At 36.1% G+C, this 11,384-nt stretch overlaps 1 protein-coding gene across 1 annotated transcript in view; it reads right to left on the bottom strand.

Moving 5' to 3' along the window:
* Positions 1 to 1,396: 1,396 nt before the first annotated feature.
* Positions 1,397 to 11,384, bottom strand: part of LATS1 (large tumor suppressor kinase 1) — a 38,793-nt gene continuing 28,805 nt past the window's right edge. Inside the window, exons 6-8 of the mRNA XM_068550758.1 lie at positions 8,869 to 9,051; positions 8,560 to 8,666; positions 1,397 to 2,647 (exon numbers count right to left, since the gene is read on the bottom strand). Coding sequence (XP_068406859.1) covers positions 2,138 to 2,647; positions 8,560 to 8,666; positions 8,869 to 9,051 — 800 coding nt within the window. The 3' untranslated portion in view covers positions 1,397 to 2,137. The remainder of the gene's footprint in view (positions 2,648 to 8,559; positions 8,667 to 8,868; positions 9,052 to 11,384) is intronic.

The following is an 11,384-nucleotide window of genomic DNA, read 5'->3' as shown; positions in this document are numbered from 1 at the left end:
AACAAGGGGGATAACTTAAAAATTTGAGTACTGAGCTAGAAAGTTCTTGAACTAATTTGTGTTGCATAGAATTTTACAGGACTAATCGAACGTTCCATGAAGTGAAGACTGCCATCTTATATAGTGCATTTTCCTACAATCCTCTGAGTAGAAGTCCTTCAGAAATATTTCTTTATTAAGCTTGTAACAAGCCAAACATGTATTTCAGTGCCCTCAAAAGGGTGTGTTTAAAATGTCTTGGTGCTGTACCAGCAAGAGAGGCGGTCCTAAGGATATCTTATCACATGGTACAGACCTTTCACACCATAAATTATCAGTGTTTATACAAGATCTGCTAATCTGAGTACTAATTAGTAAACTTACAGCAAAGTTCCTAGTTTAATATATCAGTGTTCTTGCAAGACAGAGGTCCCTAACCAAGAGTTTGTGACAGGTTTCAACACATCCAAAATCCCTAAACTACATGCAACATTTTACGCATATGTGTTGATGTGCATTTTTCTGGGAAGAGAGGCCACAGCTTTCATCAGATTCTCGGAAGGACCAATGACTCCCAAAGACCTACCATTACATAGTGGGTAATGCACTGGTTTACAAGCTGAGAAGGCCAACTATAGAAAGGCCACCTATAGAAAGGAGGGAAGTGTGAGCTAGTAAATCTTTTTTGCTCTCCCCAATTCAACCAGAACAACTTTGCCTCTAATTTTACTTGCATACATGATTCCATTAGCTTTTATTTGAAGAAAGCTATAAGTCTGAAAATTCACTAAAATTCTGCTTCTTCTCCACAAATATTGTTTTGATAAAACAATTCCCTATCAGTGGAGCTTCAGGAAATAAAATACAAATTTTACTAATGTGAGAATAGAGCCCTTTCCCCCTTCCTAAAAGTTAAGCTATATGTATTTTGGTATGAAACCACAAGTTGTCCTTATACCTAAGTATTATATATAATAGTAATGCTGAAAAACATACTGTTTAACCTTAATAAGTTAGGAGGTTTTGAATTTTCTACTAAGACCACTATGTATTTTTTCCTAATTACTAATGGCCACCTTAATTAGGAGTTAAATAATAATTTTTTTCACCAATTAATCTCTGCCCATGGGTAAAATATTGCCAAATAGCCACGTTTTCTTTTGCCAGTAACAATCTGTGTATGCATCTCTGTTCTGAAAGAGGAAAACTATAACATTACTGATGACATAATCAAAACTGTCACTATATAGAAAAAGTACTTTTCTAGTAAGTACCCACAAATAATTTCTAATTAAAGTTTCATATGAAGCTGAAAATAATCTCTCTGCTTAGGATGTGGAACTTTTTTTAAAATTTCAAAGTAAAAATATGAAAGATCTTATTAGCTTTTAGTATTGAAAATTTTAATTTATGGCAGCTTTGTTCCCTTTAAAAACTGAAAGCAGCATTAAAAATACCAAAAGAAAAATGGTAGTGCTTTGCTTCTTTCAAAGCCAGTAATTTTCTGAGATATGTTAGAAAATTAAATATCCCACAGATGGGAAAAGAAGATAAACTGCACTGTTTTTCATTTGGCTGAGCATACTGTTTCAACCTTGTATTTCTTAGTTACAAAATGTGAATTATACAGATTATCATTAGCCCGGGAACACTCACCACCATGATGGCTTCATTTCTATAGCTTATTTTTTTCCAAAAACAAATTATGGGGGAAGAAAAAAAAAACACCTCCGTAAATGTGGGGTATATTTCATATTTGGTTAAAGCAACAAGATAAAACTAAAACTGTCTTTCAAAAAATTTTCAAAAATTCTTGTTTTTTTAAAAATTATTTAGCATATGTACAAATAGATATCAGGCTTCTCCTTTTAAACAAAGCACTATTTTTTATTTTAAGTACTTTAAGTACCAAGAACTGACTATAATATTCAGCTCATAATTTACTTTATAACAATTTTTTTTCTAAATTACTGATTAAAAAGGCTGGAATAAATTAACATTTCAAAAGGATTTCCCATAATTTAGGAACATAAAAAATTGTACACAGAGCACACATACATAGCTCTGTTACATTTGCATAATTTTACTCTCAGAGCTTCAAAAACCCCTGCGTTTTAGGCCTTTTTGCAAAGCCTCATTACAATTATTTCCTAGTGTGTTAAACATACACTAGGTCACGATTTTTGATCTCTGAGCCTGTGTGCTGATCATCTTCATCTGACTGTTGCTCTGAGCCTTGTGAATTAATATATTCATATTCAATAGGCTTTGGATAATTATATGGGTAGCCATTGTCATCAAAAAACCTCCGAAAGGTAAATTCATAGAAAGCATGTTCAGGGTGCTTTCCATTTTTATACCATCCGTTCAGAGTGTCATTTACATTTTCTTCTTCATTATCATCACTCCGTAACTTATCAGGATCAACAGGATCAAAATTTGATGTATCTGTTGGGTGTGTGATTTTAGGAATGTATGAAGCAGACTGCTGTCTCAGGTCACTGGAAAAATCAATTGTTTTAAAAAACGGATGAGCTTTTATTTCATCAGCACCATTCTTGCCTAAGCGATCTTCTGGTCCTCTGCAGAGTTTAATAATAAGATCAGAGGCTTCAGGACTCAGTTTAGCTTGCGGTGGGATATGAAGAGATGTTTGCCAGTTGATAACCTTTAAGGAAGATTTTTAAAAATTAGAAGGAAAGAAATAAATAAGAAAAACAAAAATTTCCTCCAAGTTTCAAATGAAAAAATCTTACTGGACTATTAGTGTTTTTTTAAAATAAATTGCATGGTATTTCACCTTCCTTACCTTTTTATTTTACTTTATTTTTTTGGCCGTGCTGCACAGCTCGTGGGATCTTAGATTCCTCCATCAGGGATCAAACCCAGGCCCTTGGCAGTGGAAGTGTGAGTCCTAACCACTGGATCGCTAGGGAATTCCCTCACCTTCCTCACCTTTAATAATGAATCAGTGGGAAATAACCTTTCTTTCCATTCCCTCCTCTCCAGGCAACTTATACTCGTATTACATGACTCACTGTAAGTTTTAGCTCCTCTGTTAAGACCTTCAACCTATGGTAGAGATGACTTTCTACTGTGCCTCCCCAGTTCTATACATTTCCTTGTAGCATAATATCTCTAATACTTTGTGGTATCTATTTATGTTTGTGTCCTACTACATAATAAAATTTCATAAGGCTATAGACCATGTTTTGTCTTTGCATTTCCCAGTGTTTGGCAAATTGCCTGGCACATAATTAATAGATATTCAATAAACACTTATTCTTGTTTTGAATAAACTGGAATGAGGGAGGGAGGGAGGGAGGAAGGAAGGGAGGGAGAGAAGGAAGGGGTAGGTCTCCATAAATATTTGTTAAATAAATGAATAAATGAATTTCATTCTTCCTTATTCATATATGAGCTTATCAGCGCTGTGTAGGGAAGAAAATTAAACCCCCTCTTCAATAACCAAAGTAAAAACTCAATGGACCCTTTTGGCCTCGGCGTGTGACTCGGCTCAGTCCAGTTCGAGATGCTGACAAACAGGGCTGGTGCTTGAAAGCTTTTTGAGGAGATCACATGTATTTGAACATGTTATGACTGATATATACAGAGTAGAGGTTTTTGCTTACTATCCCTTTCATGGTGGTAGCAGGGGAGAACTTCTGAAAAGGTGCCAAAGATCTGCAAGAACATATATCTGCCCCATAGAGAATTTCTGTAGAATTCAATTCCACTGAAACTATTTAAAATCATTTTTCTGCCAAGCAGCCCCAGCCTGAAGCTCAACATAGTAACTAGACTAGCTATCCTAGCAATACAACTATCTTAAGACAACTTTGTCAGCTGCTTTAATTTACAAAGGTTAGTTCTAAATCCCATTCTTTTGACTATTCTAAACATTGTATGTTTCAAAGTATCCTTTTAAAAACTTGTTTTGGGCTTCCCTGGTGGCGCAGTGGTTGAGAATCCACCTGCCAATGCAGGGGACACGGGTTTGAGCCCTGGTCTGGGAAGATCCCACATGCCGCGGAGCAACTGGGCCCGTGAGCCACAACTACTGAGCCTGCGCGTCTGGAGCCTGTGCTCCGCAACAAGAGAGGCCATGACAGTGAGAGGCCCGCGCACCGCGATGAAGAGTGGCCCCTGCTCGCCGCAACTAGAGAAAGCCCTTGCACAGAAATTAAGACCCAACACAGCCAAAAATAAATAAATAAATATATTTTTAAAAAAAAGCAGCACTCCCACAGGGATTGCCTTTAAAAAAAAAAAAAAAAACTTGTTTTTTTGTGCTTACAATTTTTTCTATAATAGATTATTTTGATGATTAAATTTGACCCCTTTGACAGAAGATGGACCAGTGGATTCCTAAGGGTCAGGGAGGAGTTTGCACATAGGGTTTCGGGCGGGGGGCAGGTGTTGAAGAACTGTTCTACACTTTGATTATGGTGGTGATTGCAGTTGTTAAATTTCGGAGTGAGTTTTACTGAATGTAAATTCAACGTGAATAAACATGACTTTAAAAACTTAAAAAAACAAAAAACAAAAACAAAAACAAAAACTCAGTGGATGGGCTCAACAGCAGAATGGAGATGTCAGAGGAAAGAATCAGTGAACTTAAAGAAAACTCGATAGAAATGATACAATCTGAACAACAGAGAGAAAAAGAGTTTGAAAATATGAGAACCTCAGTAACCTATGGGACTATACCAAAAGGTCTAACGTTGGTGTCAGAGTTCCAAAAGGAAAAAATATGTGGTACAGAAAAAATATTTGAAGAAATGATGGCTGAAAATTCTCCAAATCTGATAAAAGACAAACCTGTAAATTCAAGATGCTGTTTGATGTCAAGAGACACCAAAGAGGATAAGCCCTAAGAAATCCATGCCCAGACAAATCATAATTACAACACTGAAAGCTAAAGAAAATTTCTTGTAAGTAGCCAGTGAAAAATGATGCATTACTTGAGGGAACAATGATTTGAATTACTGTAGATTTCTCATCAGAAAACTATGGAGGACAGAAGGAAGTGGATACATTTTAAAGTGCTGCAAGAACTGAAACCCAGACTTCTATTACCAAGTGATAATATCCTAAGGAAGGTGAAATAAAGACATTCTTAGATGAAGGAAAACTAAAATAATCTCCTGTAAGCAAACCTGCTCTAAAATATTTGCTAAATGAAGTTCTTCAGACAGAAGGGATTGATATAGAAAGAATTGTAAAACATCAGGAATGCAGGAAAGCAAGGAAAATGCTATCTAGGTAAATACAAATGACTATTCTCATCTTGAGTTCTTTAAAATAAGTTGATGGTTGAAAACAAAAACTGTAACATTGTTGGATGAGGCTTTTTTTTTTTTGATGTGGACCATTTTTAAAGTCTTTGTTGAATTTGTTACAATATTGCTTCTGTTTCATGTTCTGGTTTTTATTTTGGCCAGGAGGCATGTGGGATCTTAGCTGCCCATGCTTTGGAAGGTGAAGTCTTAACCACTGGACCACCAGCGAAGTCCTGGATGAAGTTTTAAATGTATGTAGATGTGATGTATAAGAAACTAAGACACAAAGGGTAGAGAATGAAGGGGCCTATATGGTAGTAAGGTTCTACACTGAACGTTTAGTGGTAAGATACTGATTCTAAATAGACAATGAAAATTTAGTATGTATCTTGTAATCACTAGAGCAACCTCTAACAGAACTATATAAAGAGATAATAGTCAAAAACACAGTAGAGTGAGATCTCATGGAAAATGGCAAATAGGAAGCCTCAGTGGTCAGTGCCTCCACAAAAACAATCATTAAACTGAGGAAAAAAAAAATTCAACTCTCATCATAATCAACCATTTTGGTACTCTGGAATCTGACTAGACCCTAAGAGCAACGAGGGGAGTGCTTCACGAAGGGAAAAGCTACTAAAACTTGGTAAGATAGCAGTGAGCATGAACCAACTACCATTCTCCATCCTCAGCCCCACTGTGGTTATGGAGAGGGCAGCCCATTTTCCTGCAACGGCTGTATGGTGCCAAGGTAGGCAGTAAGGACTTCGCCTTCCAAAAATTTGAGGTTGTGCATTTTGGTTGGTCTTGGTGATTCCCTGAGGGACCAGCCCAGAGGCCTGCCTTTCTTTTGACCCTCTCAGGAATACTTAAAGAGAGAGACATGCTTTTCTTTTCTGATACAGACATTTAAGGAAATCTCTATCAAGTCACTGGATTAGGCTGTTTTTCTTTAAGTTTTGAGACTTCTTAAATAGTCTAGAGATAAGCCTGCTGTTGGGTATGTGACCTGCAAGTATTTTCTCCCAAACTGTAGCTTGTCTTTTCATTGTTTGACTATGTCTTTGGCAGACTGAAAGTTTTTAATTTTTGATGAAGTCCAAATTCTCAACCTTTTCTTTAATGAACCATGATTTTGATGTCATTTCTAAGAACTCTTCACCTAAGCCCAGGCCATAGAGATTTTCTCCTACATTTTCTTTTAAAAGTATAGCCTTTATATTTTATCTAGATCTATGACTTATTTTGAGGTAATCTTTGTGTAAGGTGTGAGGTTTATGTTGAGTCAGTATTTTTTGTATATGGCTGACCAATCTTTCCATCACCATTTGTTGAAATACTATCCTTTCTCCATTTGTACCTTTGTCAAAGAACAAATGGCCATATTTGTGTGGTCCTATTTCCCCATTCACTATCCTGTTCCATTATCTGTGTGTGTATCCTCTTGCCAATATCATACTGTCTGGACTACTGTAACTTCATAGTAAGTCTTAAAATCAAGTAGTTGTTTCCTCAAACTTTGTCCTTCTTTTAAAAAACTGTTTTTGTGGGACTTCCCTGGTGGCGCAGTAGTTAAGAATCCGCCTGCCAATGCAGGGGACACGGGAAGATCCCAAATGCCGTGGAGCAACTAAGCCCTGTGCGCCACAACTACTGAGCCTGCGCTCTAGAGCCCGTGAGCCACAGCTACTGAAGCCCGCGCGCCTAGAGCCTGTGCTCCGCAACAAGAGAAGCCACCACAATGAGAAGCCCACGCACCGCAACAAAGACCCAACACAGCCAAAAATAAATAAATAAATAATAAATTTATTTAAAAAAACCTGTTTTGTTATCAGTTTCTCTGTCTACCCATATGAATTTTAGAATTGGCTCACCTATACCTACAAAAATTCCTGCTGGGAATTTTTATTGGATTTTAGTGAAATCTGTAGATTAGTTTTGGGGGAACTGATAGCTTTACTATGTTGAGTCTTGCAATCCATCAACACGGTATGATTCTCCATTTATTAAGATCTTGGTTTTTTCCATCAGAGTCTGTAACTTTTAGCATTCACATCTTGTTCATGTTCTATTAGATTTATACCTAATAGAATTATAGGTATAATATGACCCAATATTATACCTAAGTATTTCATTTTGGGGAAGCTACTGTAAATGGTATTGTTTTAAAATTTCAGTTTCCATTTGTTCATTGCTCGACTATAGAAATACAATTGATTTTTACATAGTACCCTTATATCCTACAACCTTGCTAAACTCACTTATTAGTTCTTTGGAGTTTTTCACAGATTCCCTGGGATTTTCAGTATAGAAAATTATGTCATCTGTGAATAAAGCAAGTTTTTATTTTTTTCTAATCTTTATGCCTTTAATTTTTTTTGTTGCTGTATTACGCTGGCTAAGACTTCCAGAACTTTGTTGAATAAGACTCATTAGAATAGACATCCTTGCCTTGTTCTTGAAATTAGGGAGAAAGCATCCAATTTTTTACACACACAGCACCCACACAAATACGTATGTATTTATACATATGCATATACTTACATATATATATATATATTAAAATGAAGGAAAAATAAAGACACTTTCAAACAAATCTGACACAAACCTGAGAGAATGCATTACCAGTAGACCTGTAATAAAAGAAATTCTAAAAGAAGTTTTAAATATAATGTATTAAATGCAATGACAGAAGTTGTAACTTGAGGAGAGCATCATAGAAAAGATGATACATTAAGACATTCTCAGAGAATGATTAAAATGACCAGGAGTGAACCAGAAAGGGGGGAAGGTTGTGAAACATGGGAGAGAAAGAAGGACATTCCAGACAGAGGGAATGGTATGAACAAAGGAACTGAGGACAAATTTGGACTTTAACCCACAGACAAGGCCACTAAAGAGTTTTTTAATGGGACAATTTATGGTCAAAATTGTGAGCAGCTTTTCATTTAAGTGCCAGGGAGATACAGACATTTGTTAGTAGTTTGGGGCTAGAATGTGCATGAAAGGAAACAAAGCCAGCAGCCAGTAGTAAGAGTAAACTGGAATACATCTTCAAAAGGTACTAAAAACTTCTATGAGAATGAAATATTGAATGTAGTGTATGAGTGAGGAAGGATATGAGTATGGTAACACTGATATGATGGAGATAAGAGTTCACTCATGGAATTTTAGTGGGTTCCTGTATCCTTACAAGTTCTTTCTTTAATTCTAGATTAAGATGCTCAAAGTAAAGGACTGATAAAGGTGTATGGTATTGGGACTTCATAACAATTCTTTTGGTATAGATTCTATACCTTACCTTCACTTGTGTTTCAAATGGTGTTTGTGCCAAGAAAGGAGGTTGTCCCACCAACATTTCAAAAAGAATGACACCAACACTCCACCAGTCACATAACTGTGTATAGCCTAAAATAAGATACCAAAGTTATGGTTATTCACAAGCACTTTTTAAAAAGTGCTCAGAATTAATACAATCAAAATTAATATTAAATCACCAATTTATACTGTAAAATTAATACTTTTATTATAAGCCTGAAACGAGCCATATTCTAATGTAAGTTTCAGCTGGTCTATAGGCATACTGAGATTTATGAAACAAACGTTTTACCTGTTCGTAACAACACTTCAGGCGCAATATAATTGGGAGTCCCAACCAAAGAATGTGCAAGACATCGCTGGTGCTGGCGTGCAGCTCTCCGCTCTAGTGGCTTCAGTCTATCTCCACATCGACAGTTAGAGGGGTCACCCCATTCATTACTGAAATCCATGCTATCTTGCCGTGGATGGTCACCTGTATAGTAAATAAATAAATAAACAAAAGCAACAAGAACAAGAGTAAACCTAGTCTGTTTAACCTTTTGACGTCATAGTTTAGAGTTAACAACGCTTCCCCTTGTTGACAAGCTGAGATGCAATGTATGGCAAATCACTGATGGTGTTTATTAATAATTAGAGCCTGCACTCTTGAAATATCAATAGGACAAGTTTTACACTAAGAAAGATAAGCCTAAGATGCAGTAATTTACTCAAGTGATGACAGTAAAAATCACTAAGTAGGTAGGATTGAGAATTTGGTACTCAGACTGCTCTGCAATACTACTCTGGACAAAGTTTCAAACAAATTAGATTTGTGTTTCATTCATTCAGCAAATGACAACGATAATAATAAAGACACTATTCTTCTCTCAGGCAGCTTCTCTGTAGGGGAGAAATACAACAAACAAATACATATATAACAAACAGTGATGCATTCCATACAGAGAATCAACATGGGGTGGTGATATGGCAAATTTCTAGGGTGGCTTGGGAAGACCAACTGAGGTGACATTTGTAAAAAAAATAAGAGGAACTCAAACATCTGAAAACCAGAGCAAGGCATCCTACACAATCACAACAGTACCAGAGAGAAGACCAGTGTGGTTAGTAAGGGGAATGGAGCAGAAGCCAGTGCACAAGGGTGTTGCAAGCAAAAGAAATGGTCTGCTTTTTCCTCGAAGTACAGTGGGAAGATACTGGAGAGTTTGAAGCAAGAGAATGAAAAGGTCTGATAAATGTTTAAAAAAGAAAACTTTAACTGCTGTATAGAGAACAGATTATAGGGAGGACAAGGGTGAAAAAGAGATCAGGTAAGAGGCTATTACAGTTAAGTTTGGACTGTAATATGTAATGGTAATAGTGCACATGGAGAAAAGTGAACAGATTGAAGGTATATTTAGATATATTTAGAGGTGGAGTAAGCAGGACTTACTGAGGGATTAGATGTGGAGGGTATGGAAAAAGAATCAAGGATGGGTGGTGGTAGTACAATTTACTAAAAGGGAGGGGGAACAAATATGGAGGGGGAGAAATTAAGAGTTGTTTATTGGCAATGTTAAGTTTGAAAGGTCTATTAGGAATCCTTGTGAAAGGGAGAGGCTGTTTCTGAAGAGAGAAATTTGCAAGTCATTGATGTAGAGCTAGTAATTAAAGCCATGACTGGATGAAATCATCTAGGAAAAAAAATATTTGAAATTAACCTGACTGTAATAATCATCTAGGATGTTTGATTAAAATACAATTTCTACCCTCAGTGGAGATTTTCAATCAGAAGACTGGAATAGAGCCTAAGAATCATGTTTGTAAGATGAACCCCAAGTAATTCAGGTGAATCTGGGGAGACATTAAATTATGTTAAGCTGAATATTAAAGTAGGTTCAGGATCTACTCCTAGTAGTATCTCAGTTCTATCCATTTAATGTCTATCTACTTGTGTTCACAAGAAGCACTGGAGGCCAGTTATACTCACCTCAGAGGATTGCTGTAAGCATTAGATCAGAAAATACGTAAAGTACCTACTCATAGTAAGTATTCAACGAATGTTAGATTGACTTACACTTCCGTTAGTGCTTGGAGGGATCTTGGTGAGGCAGTGTGGTATAGAAGAAATAACATGGGCCCTGTAAGCAGACAAACCTGAGTTCAAAGCCTAGCCCTTACACTTATTTTCTGTCTGACCATGGGCAAGTTTCTTATTCTAACTTAGCCTCAGTTTCTTCACTCTGCCTCACAATGACGTTGTGAAGATTAAACAGAATCATGTACATAAAGTGTTTAAGGTTAAACAAGTTGTATAACAGTCATACAACAGAAGCCTAAACAGTTGTGAAAATAAATGTTATATGCAGGAACACAGACGAACCTCAAACAAATAAAGGAAGTCAACACAGAAGACTACATATAGAATGATTACATTTAAATAAAGGTTCAAGAGTAGGCAAAATGAAATAATAAATTATTTAGGGATATATACATAGGTGATAAGAGTGTAGAGAAAAGTAAAGAACTGATTATAGAGTTCTGAAATACTCCTATGGAAGAAAGAAAAGGAAGTGGTTGTTTAGGGTCTTCAAAAGTACTAATAATCTAGTTCTTAAGCTGAATGGTGGGTATGGGGCTTCATTTAAAAATTATTTTCAAATTGTTATTTGTCTGACATATTTCAAATTAATAAAATGTAAAGAGATTAACTCAAAAATGTTAATGATATTTAGAAATAATTAATTCTAGCACACTCTTTCATTTTATAAATCTAAGTATCTAAAGGATTCACCCACATTTATCCAGTGGAGTCAAGACCTGACCCAG

Source organism: Eschrichtius robustus, chromosome 9 (genome assembly GCF_028021215.1).
Source record: "Eschrichtius robustus isolate mEscRob2 chromosome 9, mEscRob2.pri, whole genome shotgun sequence".
NCBI classification, from domain to species: domain Eukaryota; kingdom Metazoa; phylum Chordata; class Mammalia; order Artiodactyla; family Eschrichtiidae; genus Eschrichtius; species Eschrichtius robustus.
This window is presented reverse-complemented; position numbering and strand designations above follow the sequence as displayed.